This window comes from Microtus oregoni, unplaced genomic scaffold, assembly GCF_018167655.1.
Source record: "Microtus oregoni isolate MIOR12 unplaced genomic scaffold, Mior012 000009F_ref0000495, whole genome shotgun sequence".
Taxonomy (NCBI): domain Eukaryota; kingdom Metazoa; phylum Chordata; class Mammalia; order Rodentia; family Cricetidae; genus Microtus; species Microtus oregoni.
In genome coordinates, this window is record NW_024543068.1 from 22,017,578 (window position 1) to 22,036,308 (window position 18,731).

At 39.8% G+C, this 18,731-nt stretch overlaps 1 protein-coding gene across 1 annotated transcript in view; it reads left to right on the plus strand.

Annotated features, from left to right (window-relative positions):
- Kcnh5 (potassium voltage-gated channel subfamily H member 5) overlaps positions 1–18,731 on the plus strand; it is a 301,133-nt gene that overhangs the window by 87,190 nt on the left and 195,212 nt on the right. Inside the window, exon 7 of the mRNA XM_041658809.1 lies at positions 4,882–5,308. Coding sequence (XP_041514743.1) covers positions 4,882–5,308 — 427 coding nt within the window. The remainder of the gene's footprint in view (positions 1–4,881; positions 5,309–18,731) is intronic.

Genomic DNA, 18,731 nt, shown 5'->3' on the forward strand with positions numbered 1-18,731 from the left:
TATCCATTCTTCTGGGATGGACATTTGGCTTTAGATTATTCTGAGTTTTTATTCGTAATAATTGCATGAGATTCATTTTGATACGAAATAAGGAAGAATTTCTAAACAAAACCAACTTAGTTATTTGTCTATTACTTTGGATAACAGTTTCTGATTGAATAAAACAATGAATGAGTTGAACACTGAATGCAAGTTCAAAGGTGAAGTTTGGCATTGCCTTTGGTAGCATGAAGTCTAGTGCACTATCGGCTACACACAGAAATAGTGGAAAGTGACATGTAGTGCAGACAAAGGTGGACATGTGGTCATTAAAGCCCAGAAACAGAGTGCATTTAATCGTAGGTGCCTGACAAGGCCTGAGAGGATGTGTTAAGTGCTGGTGTTTAGCAAGTTTCAGATTGTTGAAACTGTGTGGGCTATGTGGACAGGAAGACTGCAAAGCAAGCATTTGTTGTGAATGTGTTAAGAGAAGGTGTTAAGAATCTGGACAGCTGGGCCTGGATTGTGCTTGCACTGTTTGCTTGCTGTGACCTTGAAGCCTCTCTGCCATCCTGTGAGCAATGAAGGTCAGAATCCCACTAGCATAAAATGAAATGGCTTGCTACATGTCCCAGGACTACGTGCCTCCACAGACTTGCGGACCTTTGCTGTTACTGAGCCCTGCCAGCGGGGCTTAGGTATGCCATCTTTTAGGCATGCCCTGTAGAGATTTCTCCTCAAATAAGCCAGCTTTCAAGGAGTCTGACACCAGATTGCTCATGTTTATTCTTAGATAAACTATGTGAGCTTTGTGAAATGACTGAACTTTTCTGGACCATGTTTTCATGATACTTATCACATAGAACTGTTTTGGAGAATAAGTTATTTCACGTATTAAAAACACCAAGAACAGTACCAAATGCATGATATTCATTGTCACCTAGTCTATCTTTTTGAAGCAGCAGTAAATGATCCAGCTTTTTGCTTGGCTGACTGCATGAGGTGCATGACACATGGCTGTGGATGTCTTTGATACATCCCTCCATTCATATCATTCCAACCATGAACCAGGCTGCTCGTCTTAGGCTTGTACAGAATGAACTTACCCACGCTCATGGCCTGTGTATTGGAACATAGCTGTAACCTTCTCAGTCTCTGTTTCTTAGTTCCTTCCCCATTTTTTAAAGTCCATGGGTTTTAGTTATTTTTCTACAATCCTCTGGTGAAAAATATATACTTAAATAGTATTTATATAGACTATATATTTAAGGGGCACAGTATATAGAACATGTGGCCTGCCTGGTCAGTGCAGAGATAGTGAGAATTTTTTTTTCCATATTTATTTCTGAGCTCTTTTCTTATAATGCAAAGTTCCGCTGATGGCTTCTTCTTCACATTATGCTGTCAAGTCAGTTTGTTAGCCACAACTAAAGGACTCTGGATCCATTCCTACATTTGCTTATTCTAAAATTTAATCCTTATTATTGACTGAACTGACTACTTAAAGTAATTTCAACTGGCAGGATGGTAATTGACGATAGAGAAACTCTTCAAGGAGTTTACAGTTTCCTGGCATGTCAGGCATGGAGAGATTTGTAATAAAGTGTTATTGTGACAATTGTTTTACTGGCGATGTGCAAAGCGTGCATGATATCCCAAAGCTAAACACCCAGTTCTCAAGAGAAAGAAAAAGTGAGATCATGACAATGAGGATAGTGGAGGGAAGAATATTTGCCATGTCATACGATCCTAGCAACCAAGAAAATGGAAGGGAAGGATTATCTAAGTAGAGGGAATGAACCAGTTGCAACATGGCACGGAGCAGTGTGGGATTCTGGCCACCATGCCAAGTAGATCCTGCAACTGCCTGGCAATCATTCAGAGGAGTTGCTGGGGTGAATGAGGACCAGGCCACCAAGGATTCACATGTTATAGTGAGGAAGTAATAGTTAATCCCATGAATAACAAGTAGAAAATGGTTTTAGGTCAGAAAGGGACGTGATTAGACAGCTGTATCTTTTAAAGACTTATTCTGGTAGCTTGTACAGTGTGATTTGAGACCTATAGGAAGGGAGGGGTCACACGAGTACAACAAATACAGCAGTGTCAGCAATGAGCAGTACAAATCAAAACCTGAATCCATGACTGAGGTATGGCAATAGGAGCAAGCAAGAAAGGAATATTATGATAGATTTGTTGTGTTGGTAAATGTAGCTCTCTTAAACACTTTGAGCAGTGAATAGCCTGAAGCTTGTAAAACTGATCTATTAGAAAGAGGAAAGAATTGAAGCTTAGAGACCAGGTAGGTGACATTGATGTATATTTCAGGACAAGGGGTAAGGGACTGAGTTGGGAGAATGAAGCAACCCTGTCCCTTTCAGACCTTTGGAATCCATTGGGGCATCCACATGGAAATTTATAGTAGGCATTTGCTCTTAAAAAAAATAAAAATAAAAACTCAAGAGTGATTTCTGTTGAGTATTCGGAAAAGTCTTGGGAGGTCATCCAATCCTATGAGTAAGACCAATGAGACCCTAAAAGGGCTAGGGGTACTATGATGAGAACCCCAACTCAGAAAAAAATCATGGAGAAGGGTAATCTCCACGTGAAAGATGATTTTTGCAAAGTATGTCAGTTGGGGAGTTGGTTAAAAGCAAGTAAAAAAGACAAAAAGGTTGTTAATAGAACCTATGGCCAAACCTATTCGTGAAGCATCATGTATCTTCTAAGTGAAGTTGGACCAGGCTGTGGAAAACATGCTTTTGAGTAAGTGGCCCTGACAGGAATTGTGGTTCAGGCTGGCCTGATTCCTTTTGGATCAATTCTCTCTCTCTTTGGGACTCCAATCTAGTGAATTCTAATCTGTACATTCTAGCAGGAGCTGGTGGCAATGTATTAGTTCAAATGGGGCTAAAATATCTCCTTTCTTTTTCCTTTTGCTTTAAATGGAGAAGAATTCAAGCAGAAATGATTTTTTTTCTGTGCAGCATTTAAAAAGAAGCTCCACCCTTTCTTCACAAATTCAAACTCCCTGAAAAGACAACATACTGAACAGCATTTAAAACTTAAAAAATTGAACTTTGAGTTTTCATGTATTTCAGTTATGAGTTCCTTCAAACAGAGGCCCGGAGTATTTATCTTAATGTCCCTAGTGCTCACCCAGAGCCTGACATACAGATGGGCTCCATAAGCCCTTATTTTCTTTCCTGTTTACAATTATACATTTCTGTATTTGAGCATTCCTGAACTGTCTTGAACCTTCTTAGTTTATAACATTGATGCCTCTGTATTGTGCCTGTTTTTCTTCTTCATATTCCTTCCTTTCTTCCCTCCCTCCCTCTTTGTTCTTTCCTTTCTTTTTCTTTCTTCCTTCCTTCCTTCCTTTTCCTTCCTTCCTTCCTTCCTTCCTTCCTTCCTTCCTTCCTTCCTTCTTTTTTTCTTGTGTTTATATGTCCATGTTTGTGTATATATTGAGGAACTGCTCCTCCTCAAACATTGTCTACCTTATTTTCGTTTTATTTTATATTTTGTGGTAAAGTCTCCCACCAGAAACTGGATCCACCTGTTTCTGCCTCCCCAGTGCTGTGATTCACCATACTCCACCTCTTCTACATGGCTTCTAAGGGTTGAACTCAGGTTCTCCACACTGGAGCAGCAAGCACTTTACAGACTGAGTTGTGCCCTCAGCCCTAATTCAGTTCTCTTAACTACCAAAAGTTCAGTATCTTATTTTCACTCCAAATGTTCAAGTGAAATGGGAGTTTATTTCAAGGCTGTTTATATGTCACAGCATCTGAGAGCTAGCGAGGGAAATTGAAGCCAGCCTAAAGAGAGCCAGGTGGAGACGAAGCTGCCAGAATGACCCGCTACTTCTCACGTCTTCAGGATCTGTTGCTTCTGCATCTTGTGTTCTGGTTTCCCTTTCTCTTCAGAATTTTCATGGTAAAAAAAAAAAAGTATAATAGAGCAGATGCATTTCCCCCCCTTAAATGTCACGAGCTTCACCATTCTGGGATTAGAGTCTTGCTATTGTCATCTCTGTTCCGCCTCATCAGTCCCTCTGTTGATCAGAGTAGATGATGGTGGCCACTCTCTACCATCTGGGAAACAGAATTCATGGTAAAGAGGTCATGGCCTTTACTTGATTTTCAGGTGAGAGCCTCCCAGACCATTGCTTTAATTTTCCTCTGTTTTATAATCTGTACAAGGATGCATTTTTCCTCCCCCTCCACCCCATCCCCAGGTAGCTTATCATATGCTTCCCGAAAAAGTGACTATGGGACCTTCCTTGAATTTGATAAATTTCTCAACATGTTGTGAATGTCTTGCTGCTCTTCCTCTGGATATTTTCTCTATGACTGCTACTAGAGGGTGAAGGAAGTTTGGAGTCTGTGTACCAACCCTAGGTTTACCTGTTCATCCAGACTGGAACAGGCTATAGTGGAAATAGTGATGATCTTTGCTTCTTGTGCCCAAATGCACAGAAGTGTTTATTGTTTTCTTGCTGGGGAGACTGGGTTTCCTTATTCAGAAGGTGCAGCTTCACCATCTAGACAGTAAGGAATAAATGGAGACTTTCATAGCAAGAGAAAAGAAAGAGCTTGGATTGACCAGCTCTTTATCTATCTTGTGCAGAGAGCATTGGAAAATTGTACTTCTCTTAGATTGAGCAGTTCCTAGCTAATGGAAACTTATTTCAGTGAGTAAATTTTGAAAATATTTTATTCCTGGGTAGGATGGAATTTGCATTTTAAAGAAAAATATTTATCATTTTGACTTTTTCTTGCTTACTTAAGATTGGAGTTTTCTTATGTGTATGCTTTTTTATATAATTGGGTAGCCAAATTCATAAAAGTAGCCTGTTATATTGTTTCCTAATGTCATTTTTTATTATTTGTGCAGGGAATCAGCAGTCTCTTCAGTTCTTTAAAGGTGGTGCGTCTCTTACGCCTGGGCCGTGTTGCTAGGAAACTGGACCACTACTTGGAGTATGGAGCTGCGGTCCTCGTGCTCTTGGTGTGTGTGTTTGGATTGGTTGCCCACTGGCTGGCCTGCATCTGGTACAGCATTGGAGACTACGAGGTCATTGATGAAGTCACCAACACCATTCAGATAGACAGCTGGCTCTACCAGTTGGCCTTGAGCATTGGGACTCCATATCGCTACAATACCAGTGCAGGGATCTGGGAAGGAGGACCCAGCAAGGACTCTCTGTATGTGTCCTCCCTCTACTTCACCATGACGAGCCTTACAACCATAGGATTTGGAAACATAGCTCCGACCACAGATGTGGAGAAGATGTTCTCTGTAGCCATGATGATGGTTGGCTGTAAGTACCTCTTTTCTTTCTCTGTTAAAAATGATTTCAGTCTGTGAATCTTCTTTTTTTTTTTTCTGGTTCCAAATTCTGATGGGATTGAAATGATCTACTTTTTCTTAAAGGTTGTAATTGAAACCATTTGCAATTGGTTTACTTTTGGTTCAGCCCTAGGAAATAAAAATGCCAGGAATGTCTTTCATTCTTTAGAATGCATTAGCACATGAAAAAACAGTGTGGGGAGGATGATAGAAAACTCAGGCTGAAAAGTCTGTGATTTGATTCCATGCATGGTGTTGTACCTGGCAGCTCTGGGGAAGGAACTAGCTCTGGTATCTAGACAGGAGGAGTCTGGCACATTCCGTAGGTTTTGTTGGCAGTCAGATTTCTAAAAAAGCAGATGGGATATGATGTAAGACCATAAGTTAGGAAATATTTTAGTCAATAACTGAATTTCTGAATTAAAGTGGACTTCAGGATACAGCGTGATGCATTCTTTTCAATCATGAAGACTAATGAAATGGAATTTGTAAATGTCTTTTGACAAACACTGTAGTCAGTTGAGCTTGTGACAGAGAATGAAAGGACTGGTGAACTGGAGACCTTTAGCATTGACAAGGGTCCAAGAATCAGTATGCATGCCCGACAACGGTGGCTTGGTGATGTTCTTGAAAGCAGAATGCCATTTCAAAGAGCTAAGGACCATGTGCTCTGCCCCCACATTCTGACTGAATGGCATCAGAGTTCCAGACATGAAAGTGGTGCAAACCTTAGATGCTGTTTCAAAATGTCTCGAAGGAAAGTTGTCAGGCATTTCCACCTTCAAGCTGGCCCACGTGACTCATTCAAGCCTAGTTCATTCACCTAGAGTAACTTTTAAGAGTGCTGTGTTGAAGATGAGACCACTATTAACACACATGATAGCCATTGACATCATTATCATTGATGTTTCTTTTTCCTTTTTTTCTCCCTTGTGGCTCCAAATTACAGAGCTTCAGATATGGGCATTCGTGAGAAAGATTTGGAAGCTGAGGGTCATTGGTTGGCCTAAGCAGTGAATAACTTGAGTCTAGGCCTTCATACTTTAGTGTGGGGAAGCTATTAGAGCACCAGTGTTAGCAAGTGTTCAGTTCCCCACTGTAATCATCATGTAGAGAACCAGAGAGATAGAGACAAGAATACCCAGGTTCTAAGTGTGAATTGGGGTTTCAGTGAAAGGGGCATTAGAATACTAGTGTTATCTATTCTAGGGGCCTTCAGGGGGAACATATTCTACATACACAGAGATGTCCCATGTTGAGTTCACGATAAATTCAACTGATACTCATATCAAAAAGATATTTGGACAATAATGTGATAAAGAAAACATTGTGTTAAATGTAGAAATCAACACTATGCTGCTTTTAATGCTTAGGAAATACATGTTGTTTGATTCTTATGCAGACCTAGAATTTGGTAACCTTTTAATTTTGAATAATGACCATATGTACTGCCCGAACTTCTGCCCACTGTGAAGATTTCCCTTTGTCAGGGTCTTTCAGGGTTATTCTAGAAAGGGGTTGTAATGCCACAGCTGCCCACTTCTGAGTGGTGCCTACAGTAAAATAGGCCCTAGTCTCCTCCTCAATCAATCCACCACAGGGAACACCCCATGAGGTATTTGGTGTATGCTTGGCAGCAGACAGCATTGTAGTGGGAGTAGAAACCTGCTCAGGTCCAATCATGTATGTACCACTTCCATCTGATAAGAGACTGCTGCTGTGCACATGCTACTCTACAGATTGATGGGTCAGGTAACACCCAGCTCATGAAGGGCATCCATCCAAGGTCTCATAGTAGCTTGGTGACCCATTGTCAAACATCCTGTTTCTACTAAGGCCCAAGAGCTGTCTCTCAAAGGGAGAATAGTTATCTGCAGATGGTGATAGAACCTTGCTCTAATGCATCCCTACTTGACACTGATACCTCAAGAACCATTGTGGGTCTATTGGATTATATGGTCTAAGTGGTAGAGCAGCCTACACAGCAGCCTGGACCTGTTGAAGAAACTTCTGTTCCAGGACCCACTCAAAACTAGAAGCTTTCTGAGTTACTTGGCATATGGGCCAAAGTAACACACCCAAGGGAGGAATTCATTATCTTCAGAATCTAAATAGGCCTATTAAATGTTGTACTACTCTCTTAGTGGTAGAAGGGGCTAGGTACGATAACTTATCCTTCCTTGGAAGAAATGTCTCCGAAGGCCCCACATACTGGATTGCTAAATATCTCAATGAGGTAGAAGGCCCTTGCAGTTTGATTGGATTTACTTCCTATCCTCTGATGTGTGTGTACATTGCTAATGAGTTCAAAGCAGTTGCCATCTCCTTCTCACTTGGTCCAATCAGCATAATGTTATCAATATAGTGAACCAATGTAGTATTTTGTGAAAAAAACAGATGATCAAAATCTCTTTAAACTAAGTTATGACACAGGGCTAGAGAGTTAGTATAGCCCTGAGGTAAAAACATAACAGTTTCATGCTGGCCTTGCCAACTGAAAGCAAATTGCTTCTGGTTGTCTTTATGGAGAGGAACTCAGAAAATGTCATTTGCTAGATCGATAGCTGCATACCATGTACCAGGAGATGTGTTCAGGTGCTCAACTATGGACACCAAACCTAGTACAGCAGCTGCAATTGGAGTCACTACTTGATTGAGTTTTCAGTAGGCTGCAGTCATTCACCTGTTCTACCTCTTGTAAACAGAGACTGCACTTTTGTTTCCTGGCCGCCCAGACCCAAATTATCACACAGAAACTATATTAATTACAACATTTTTTTGGCTAATTGTTCAGGCATATTCCTAGCTAGCTCTTATCTTAAATGAACCCATTTCTACGAATCTGTATATTTCCATGAGGCTGTGATTTACCAGTAAGGATCCTGTGTCTTTAGCCTTCAGCAGCTATATGGCTGTAGTCTACCTGACTCCTTCTTCTATCTCCCTGCATTCAGTTTAGTTTTACCACCTACCTATATTCTTCCCTGACATAGACCAAAGCGGTTTCTTTATTAAAAATGGTAATAGCATATATTCATAGCATACGGAGAAGAATACCACATCAACCTGTCTTCTGCATTGACCAGTTAGGAGAGATAAATGAACATGTGGTGGGAACCACCACCCATGCATCTTTTAAGTCCTTAATGGTGGCACTAATTCCTGCAATTCCTCCAGGAATGCAACACTGGTTTTGATTCAGTTCATTCTTCTCTTTGGCAGAGGCAACTCTAAAGGGTCCATGTAGTCTAGTCTTTTTAACCATAATATCCCTCTCTCTGCATGACAGGGAACCAATGTGAGAATTCTGCCAACTTCTAATAGTACCTATCCCAATTATACATTCTCATGTGCAAGTATGTTTGTGATTTATCAACTTGGACTCCTTTTGACTAGTTCTAGTTTGAAGGTATTACAGATAAAGGTATTTGTACCTGTGCAAATAGATTTTTATATGGACATAAGTTCTTAATTCTCTGTAATAATGTCTAGAATTATCAGTATGTATATATTTAGATTTTAAAGAACTTGCCAAACTCTTCTTCAGGATGGGTAGCCTAGAAAATAGCACTTTATAACACAATCAAAGTAAAATAAAGCCAGTGTAGAAGTTGAAATACATTCTTATTTCCTTTGTTCCTCAAGTCCCGAGGCTGGGAAGCATCCTGGATGCCTGATTTCCTCAAATGTTATACCCACTTACAACAAAAACCTTTGATTTGACCTTCAAACTGCATTTAATTGCTTCTCTGTGCTTCCACAGCTTACCACTTAAGACCAAATCAATGTTGTTGATAGCATAGACCCTTGGCGTAGTCTCCTATATTTTCCTTCTATTGCTATTGCTGCCCTAGAAACTCTGTTTAGTGACCCCTTTAAAGTAAATATACAGTACCATTCTTCAGCACAGTTGCCTCCAATGTACACAAACAAAACCTACATTACTTACTGCTTCCCCGTGCATGTAGATATTTATTTTATTTCCTTTTTATTTGTTCTTTGAGAATGTCAAACAATGTGTTTTTGATGATATTCACATCTCCAATCCCTCCCAGGTCTGATGGCTATTCTTGGTTGTTGACTGCATCTGGAGCTACCTAAAACCCAAGTGGCTGGGCACACCTGTGAGGGATCATTCTTAATTAAACAATTGCAGTGCCATACCTACTACTGTAGAAGCTTCCTAAAATAAATATGCAAATGGATATAAAAAGTGTTGACATGGAGTTACCCTAAGCTTGAAAACAATGGCTCTGTTTGATACCTCAGACTAACAAATAAAAATCCCCAGGGATTTATTTTGATGCCAGGGATGGATTACTTTTTCAGGTGTTGTTGGCTAGTGGGGTATTGTAATTGGAGCAGCGGGGCTGTGATATGAGCGGCGGGCTGCGTTCTTGGCACCCAGCCGCCCACACGGCTAGCTTTATACCCGAAATAATTACATGGAAACTGTATTCTTTTAAACACTGCTTGGCCCATTAGTCCAAGCCTCTTATTGGCTAGCTCTTACATATTGATCTAACCCATTTCTAATAATCTGTGTAGCCCATGAGGTGGCTTACCAGGGAAGATCTTAACCTGCGTCTGTCTGGAGTGGGAGAACCATGGCGACTGACCTGACTCAGCTTCTTTCTCCCAGCATTCTGTTCTGTTTACTCCACCTATCTAAATTCTGTCCTATCAGAGGCCAAGCAGTTTCTTTATTACTTAACCAATGAAACAACAGATAGAAAGATGACCCTCCTCCATCAGTGGAGTCCCGTAGATGCCCAAATAATACAGGCTATTGGCAATGCTATTGGTCATCCTTTGGAGCTGATAATAAGATCCTATTGTTGAAGTCACAATGCATTTGAGTCACACGAAACATGGAGATATCAAGGTGGTACTGATAGGGAAGTATCATTCCTACTGACAAGCTTTCATAATGCTGGGAGGTGCTACCCATGTTACCAAAGGAGGAGAGTAATCATCAGTCTTACCCAACTGTGAACCCTGGGAGCTACAATAACATCTGACCTGGAAAGACATGCTCACTGGTGCAATGGTGGCATCAACATTCTGGGAGTGCTTCAATCTAATTGGATTTCAGTTCCATCTCACAAGAGAAAACCAATTCTTGGCATTATTGTCAGGTCAAGAACCTGTGGCTGATAGGTCATCATAGCCTTAGGGGAGAACCTACTACTGTTACTATACTAAATGGGCATACTCTTAAACTAATTCTTAATGACTTATTATAATCACAGTTAATGCATCTTAGCCTCCATCAGAGAAGTTCCTGCTTTCAGTAGATATTAATTACCTATTCCGTGTTTACTGGTGAGATCATATCCTACCTTCCCCCCTATGTTTTCTATTTCTATTCTTCTTGCTCGTGTCTGTTTTCTCTTAGCTCATGCTAGATCTCTGGATATCTTTGAGCATTTCAAGATAAATCCTCTACCTATAGTACTCACCTCCTTACCTAGTGTTATGTGATATTATTGCTAGAAAGAGAGGAACAAACACCTACTCACCCAAGATAGAGAACGTTGGTAGCCCAAAGTATAGATACCATCAAAGTCTAACTTGATGAACCAATTAAGTTTTATTGGGATTACTTATAGGACTATGGATGAGGGATTACTTAAAAGAGTAAACATAAATGACTCAAAGACAGTTGTGCCACCAGTATTTTACCCTTAGCATGGGTGACACCTCACAAAAATGAAAACCTGAAGCACACTGCACAACATGCCAGCAGCTCAGCAGGTTGGAGGATACCCTTTCCAAGTAGCTTACTTTGTTTGAACTTCCTCTGGGCATCAACTAGTCTTTCCTTCTAGAACATTTGGCTGGTCTCTGCTTATTTCAGTCAACTTGGCTGGTCTGAGAGTACTGCTCAGTTATCTTTGCAGCTTGTAAGTGCTTGCAGAGGACAGGGACTGGTGAATCTAATCAGTTTAAGAGACTTCTTGAAGCTATTGAGTTCTTTACTTCCTGAGCTTAAGGTTTCCCCTCAGGATGGAATGTTTCATCTCCCTAGAATGTATGGTTTCTTAAAGGTCTTCCCTTGAGATAGAAAGTATTATCCCAGAGAAAACTACCATACAACACCCATACCCTGAATTTCTGTAGGTCTCAACTGAATCATGTTTTCATAAGTTTCCTTAAAGCTACCCTACAGAAACTACCCTAGCGAACACCTTCTCCATCATTTACCCATGTTCTTTAAAATGCTTGAGAACTGAAATTGGGTTTACCACATTTCACTTTTCTTTAAAAATTTCAGCTTCTCATGAGTAAGGCCTTTGGTTACTTCTTTCTACTTCTTCACCCTCAACCCCTGAACAATTCCGAATTATTCTTTGCTTGATACTACTGAACTGTGTTATGAGTGAGGTAGAAGAGGACCCAGATTGGGCTTTGATGAAAATCACTGACTAGGGAGATGTGCACTCTCAGGCTTGACTCTGATTCTTCTGTGAAGTTTGCAGTCAGCTTACCTACTGATGTGGGATTTCCTTTGTATTCTGTGATTACCATTAATGAATAAAGAAAACTGGCTTGGCCTGTTGATAGAACAGAATTTAAATAATACAGTTTCTGTGTGGTTATTTCAGGTCTAAGTTAGCCAGGTGGCCAGGAACCAATAAGCAGCCCCTTCTCCAACAACCCACATTTGTTTTTCTTTGGGATTCTAGAAGTTCTGGTAGCTGTTTTGGCCCAGCCAAGTCTCTCAGTTGGCATGTTGTATAAGGTCTAGGAAGACAACCAGTAGACACACCACTAGTACTTCCTCCCTTCACTCTACCTCTGCATCTACCTCTGTTGGAAATTTTCACTTAGTTCCAATTGGGTTTTCAAGACTTCATTGATTCAGAGTTGATTCTATTTTATTCTCTATGCTGTATGTGGATGATTATATTTGCAAGACCTAGATCTTCTTCCCACTCATCTTTAGTTCCTGTCTAGTTTTAAGTCTGGCCATCTTCTTCTTTAGGTTTCTGCTATCTCGTTTCAATGCATGAATAGATATTTTCTCCATCTATTCTGCTACTTAGCTTCCTCCTGCCAACTGGCTTTAAATTTTTGCTTAAGCCTCTGTGTGAGTTCAGCTTCTATAGTCAGACTGTTTGTTGCAAGGGAATACATTTTCATATTCTTCTTAGTTCCTCAGTCTTTGGTGATTTCATGGCATATTTCCCTTCAAATAGACTGAGAAGTTTATAGGAGTCTTTCAGACTCATGAAGGGTTACACCTTGCATAGTTCCAGGCTTTATTAGACACCTATGTACAGAATACCAAACATGAATGTTGTAGCTGCTTGTAACCTTGTTTATTTTTTATTTTTTTTTGCTCCCAAATAAAATAAGAAAAAAAAATACACCACTACTGGTCTCAGAATTGATTATGTGCGGTCCATCGTCATTGCCAGTTTTAAGGCTGTGTGTGTGTGGGTATGCATGTGTGTGTGTGTGTACATGTATGTGTGTCTATGTAGAAGGAGAAAAGGTGAAAAAAAAGGCAGAAAACTTCATGCTTTCTTTTGTGTCGGGAATCTAGTCAGTCTGTGTTTCCTGTTTGACTAGTATCACTTTGAACTTTATAACACAATAACTGTGAATAACCTTTTATCAAAAAGTTGATGGACAAGACTACCCAGCATTAGGAACAAGTTCCCAAAAGCCAGTGAAAGTGTTAGCAACATACCCCGCTCCCACTTCTACAAGTAACACAAGTAAACTAACCTACACAACTGTCTTACATATGCAGAGGGCCTCGGCTGGTTCTATTCAGGTTCCCTAGCCATCAGTTCTTAATAAAAGGGAGGAGCTTAGTCTCACCTTGTTGACTGAGGTTTCTGTCCTCTCTGGTCCTGCAACTGTTTAGTCCCAATGAAAACACACACACACACAGTTCACAAACTGCTTGGTCTATTAGCTCAGGCTTCTTATTAACTCTTATATTAGCCCATAATTCTTATCTGTTTAGTCATATGGCTTGGTATCTTTATCAGTGAGGCATTCTCATCTTGCTTCCTCTGTGGTTGGGTCACAACTGCGGACTGCTTCTTTCTCTTCCCAGAATTCTGTTCCCGTTGCCCCACCTCTACTTCCTGCCTGGTTGCTCCTTCTATACTTCTTGCCTGGTCAATGCACCTATACTTCCTGCCTGGCTACTGGCCAATCAGCGTTTTATTAAAATAATACAAGTGACAGGATAAAAGACCATTGTCCCACAGCATTACCTCAGCTTGATATGCTCACTAGAAACCCCATCCTAGTATGGGTGATGACTGAGGAAAGCTGCAGCTATGGAGCTCAATGTTCAGCATGCAGGCAGCTTCGCTGAAGAGTCTCCCTTCTCCAGAAATTGTTTACTGCTTTCATAGCCTTTTTGCAGTACCTTGGGAATCCTGTAACTTTCTGAGCTTCTCAAGTCTAGTAAATTTCACAAACTTCCTTGTAAGTTTACCAAGCTTCCTGACTCTTACAAACTCTGCCCTTGTTCCAGGAAGACTGTTTCTTTTTAGAGTAAATAGTTATGGATCTTTGGCCTATTTCCAGTGTATCTCAGCTATTTACAATGTTCCAATGATCCCAATATATTTTTCTTTTCTGCTACTGGGGAAAATTTCAAACTTAAAGTCCTTTAATTCTAGGCTTGTCCAATGTGGGTAATCCATTTGTGGAGCCTAAATTGATTTCTTGGTTCTTCTTAACATATGTCTTCAATCATACTTCTATGACTTCAAATGTGTCTCTTTCTAGTTTTGACATGTTCTCTGTCTGGAGTGACCGCTATAGTTCTTGGAGTAGCCATTACCCTAACAATATAATCATATTTTCTCCAGTGCATAATGTGTCCATTTGTGAATGAATCTGATGTTCTGTTGGCATTTGTGACTGTTAGTGAGAGAGTATCCTAGCCATTCAATTCTGCAGCAGTTGTGGAGAACAGCAGATTTGTTTTTGTTAGATCAAGAAGTGGGTAATCTCTTTGCTAATTTGCTCAGTAAATACTTAATGATGCTTTCGTGAAATGGTTTCTAATCCACTTCATTTACATAATCTTGTTATTGAATCCTAATAATTTTCCATTTTCTAAAGATCAGCAGACTGTCTAATTTTGAAGCTATTCATAAAACACCTTAGCACATGGATAATTTGTTTTGATGGCTATAAAACAACAGGATATGAGTGTAGAGTTTTTTTCTAATGTGATTATCCTCTTGTCTTAATGTATTTTTGTGAATCTTCTTCTAAAGATTCATCAAGAAAACAATTTAGTTTATTACTAAATTATCATGCAACTTGCATTTTAGTTGAATCTAACCATCACACAGAGCTCTATTTGCTTCTTTATTAAACTTTCATAAAACAGAGAAACATCAATAAAAAGTAAGTTGTAGATAACTCTCATTCACAAATAATTAGTATATTTCTCCATATATATATCTGTATATGTGAATTTGTTTTAATATTTTATTGAATCTATTATTAAGTATGCAGACAACATATATCAAAGGGCTACCTGTTTGGACTTTGAGCAATCATTTTATTTAAGATGTTATTTATTCTTTGTATTATTATTGCTATTTATTCTTTTTATTGTTATTTTAGTTAGTGGATTGAGGCAGCCTAATTCATACGGTGAGTGAACTCATTCAGCATCTCTGTAGAATTCATACTAAGAGTCAAACTGAAGTTATGGACTTTCCCCTATGCCTCCTTATTTTGAAAGAACATCAACAGAGTATGAAAGACCTAGATATTGAGAAAACATAAATTAATTGGGTACAAAAGTCTTAAGGACCATCTTATCAAGTCTTTAAGTCTCTGTGGGTTTTAATTTTTCAAATGTTAAATGGAGGAGTGAATCAATAGTGTTTCCATCACTTTTCAAAATGCCAACGCTCCATGCATCCTAGTGTCCCTTCACATGGTTACACCATTGCCCATGGGGTGGGGCATAAGATTGTGTGGGAAAGCGACAGTGTCACAATGAGTTTCATGGTTTATCCCTTTAATTCTGTGTCACTCTGTGGAGAAGAGGAGACTTCTAAGCAGCAAGACCAGTAAAGAGATGAGAGGGAAGATTGCCAGGGGGTGTTATAAAGGAAAGGAAATATGCTTTTGGGAAGGGAAGTGGGAAGTGTTTTTCCATGTAAAATTGTGGCACTGGGGAAGACTGAAATGCCTTTGGATCTGGCCACACAAGACATTTTCACATGTACTGGTGGAAACCTAAGAGGCTGCCTGACCTGGATGGATACACAGCAAGCCTTAAAGGTCAGTTGTCACTCTGTTCCAACATTCAGGACATTCTTCCACCAACTGTCATGTAACACACTTGAGCTGTCTCAGGTATAACATTGATGGCTGTGTTACATGGTCTCTTGTGCCTGCTTTAGTGGTGGAGGTAGGAAATGGAGTGTGAGCATGCTAATTTTCACTTGGGTTTTCATTTTAGTCAGATGGGGAGATCTTTAAGCCTAATGTTTATTTTGGAAACTGGGTCAGATCTTTGTGCTTGCTCTACCCTTGCCTGTAAGAAAGATTTTTGCTTTTATCTTCTCTTTTCTTTAATGAACCGAGTATCCCACGAGGCAACACATTTTGTGGAGCTCAAAGTTCATCGTTCTAGGTAGTCTTTTATGGTCAGTGCTTTCCGATGTATAGTCCAGTATTTAAAAAAAGACTGTGTGAGGTGCATTCTAGTCCCGACTCCTTATCAAAATAGAACTGCCCTTTGCGGGAATGTTCTTTCATATCCTGTTTCTTTTTATGCCAAGTCACATTTTCACAAGGCCTCTCAGGATCTGTAAAGGACAACAAAGAATGTTCTCAATGGTTCATTAAGTAGCCTGGGTGTGGTGCTGAGATCTAGGACTCAGAAACCGAATTGCGTATTAGGGAGAATTCTTCAGTCCATGTGGGACTATAGCAGTCATTATGGAGGCACTGGGTTGTGGCAGCTACTAGAAGCTTCTTAGTCCTCAGTAAACTTGTTAATACAGCCGAGGCATCAGACAAAGCATTGTATGGTCTCTCCCTCCTAACCCAACTCTACTTTTCTACCTATCTTAATACCCATCTCTTCCTCCACGGCCTTCTTAGGTCTTTTTATACACAAAATTGAAACTTTGTAGAAAAGAATAAAGACATTAAGCTCCCAGCTGTAGTGTTTTGTTTGTCCCCTTTGCCTTTGTTCATGTAGGGTGAAAGCGTTGTCTTCCAGCAAATAGTTGTGTTCGCTGTGCACATGCTGAGTGAGCAAATGGCTGATACAGTTCACCTAACTTAAAATGTGGTGCCAAGTAGGGATATGACCAAATACTTCCCAAATAGAGAGAGAGAAAATATAAACACACAGAAATGGCTTAGCTTGGCCTTTTGGTGGGATATCTTTGCATTTCACTTTTGACTGAATGGAAAGTATATTGTCTGGGGAGATAGAAGGGAAGCCAAGACATCCAAAAGCTTTTCATCATTTGAGGATGGCTTCAACCTTTATCCTAAAAGGATGTCGGGTAAACTGAACAATTTGGTTCTTCTGTGTGGAAGATTGGTTGGAGAAGATAAAGGCTATTGGCAAAAAAACAAAACAAAAACAAACAAACAAACAAAAAAAAAAAAACAAAACCCAAGTAGGAAGCTTTTGTAACCCAGGAAGAAAATGCTGAGGTGCAAGGTGTATGGGGGAGTGTCTTAACATAGAGCTGGCAAATGATCGTGGTTCTTTTGGCAAAGGGCCAGGTCATTAGTATCTTAGGCTGCCTGGATGATAAAATTTCTGTTGTAGCAGTTTATCTACTACTGTTCTGCTAGGATGGCCACAGACTACACACCAATGAATGAGCGTAGCATTGTTGCCATCTGGCTTTGAAGAGATGGCAGACCAGGGAGCCCATGGATTGTGAAAGGCTGCAGACTTAGGAGTCTGACAACCTAGGTTCAAGCTTTTCATCACCACTTATTAAGAATGTATACCACTTCCTAAGTTGTGGGTCATGACCCTGTGACTGAATATGAGGGTCCTGGAAATTTGGCATCAGAGGCTTCTGAATGTGCCAATAACAAACATTAATCACAAACCACGGTGTTTTGGGCAGAGCTGGCTCATGTTGTATGTGTGATTTCACTGCAGTGGTGGTTCTGAACAAATGACATGCACATTTTGCACTGCATATGCTTCCAAATAATGTAGCAGCTGGCAGATGCTGCCTTCAGTGCTGGCTCATATTCAAGGCAACTGTGCTATGAGGGTCAGTGTCTCTACTATGCATCCAAAGTTTGTTGCTTTTACAGAAACAGGCTTTAATTACAAACAATTACAAAAATTACTTTCAATATTTCACACCTTTATTCCTCAGCATGTACTAAATTGGATTGTAGTATGTTAGAAAATTTTACTTTGAAAATCTGAAAGTCTGAGTTTCTTATTTGAGTTTCATAAAAAATATTTAAGTGTATTTTGGCTGAGGATTAGAACAGGATTTTAATCAATTTCTGAAATGTCCCCCAAAATACTTCTCCCATCTTATACAATATATTTATGAAAAGTGGTGTCATAGCATTGAGTGCTATAAAAATATCAATCTACTCTGAAAAAAGTTAGATGCTCTATGTCCAGTAGTATCAAATATTTATCCATGGTTAAATTCTTTATGTAAAAATAAACACATTCATCTCATTACTATGCAAAGTTGTTTAACTTTTAATAAGTGATAAAACACATACAAACTAGTTGCTAATTCTTTATGATTTGTTTTCAGTAAATATTTTATTTGTATATCTATTTTATATCTATCTTATTTTATATTCTTGGCTTGCATAAAAATGTCTGGGGCAAAAAGGAAGAGTAAGTGGAGACAGTTTAAGAAGCCTGGGTCTAAGTCATCATCTGAGAAATTTAGAGAGTATAGCCAACATCGCAGATCTATTTGGGATATCCTGAAAGAGAGTCTAGAAAAAGTTCCCGATGCAGTTCTTAAAGTTGCTGACGACGAGGAAGTGAGTGTGTAAGGTATTACAAATTCCACTGGGTAAGCTACAAAGCATGTTGCCGAGGCAGAAGAGGAGGAACCAGCAGGATTGCAGGAGACACTGCAGGAGGAGGGCTTCTCCAGGCTGTCTGGAATGCGGTTTGGATTTCAGAGACCTGTGCTATGGTGAGATGGCCAAAGGAGTCATTGCATATAGAAAGTAATTAGTGTCCAGATAGGGATGATAGGCTGACTGGGGTGGGTGCTGGGGAAAGGAGAGCCACGAAGAGGGTAGAGAAGAGAACAGATGCACTGAAATTTTCTTTTATATTATAAAATAAAATTGAATCAGAGTAAAATTTTACAAAATTTGTTTGTCAGCGTGTGTATTTTACTCAGAGAGGCCCACTTTCTCCT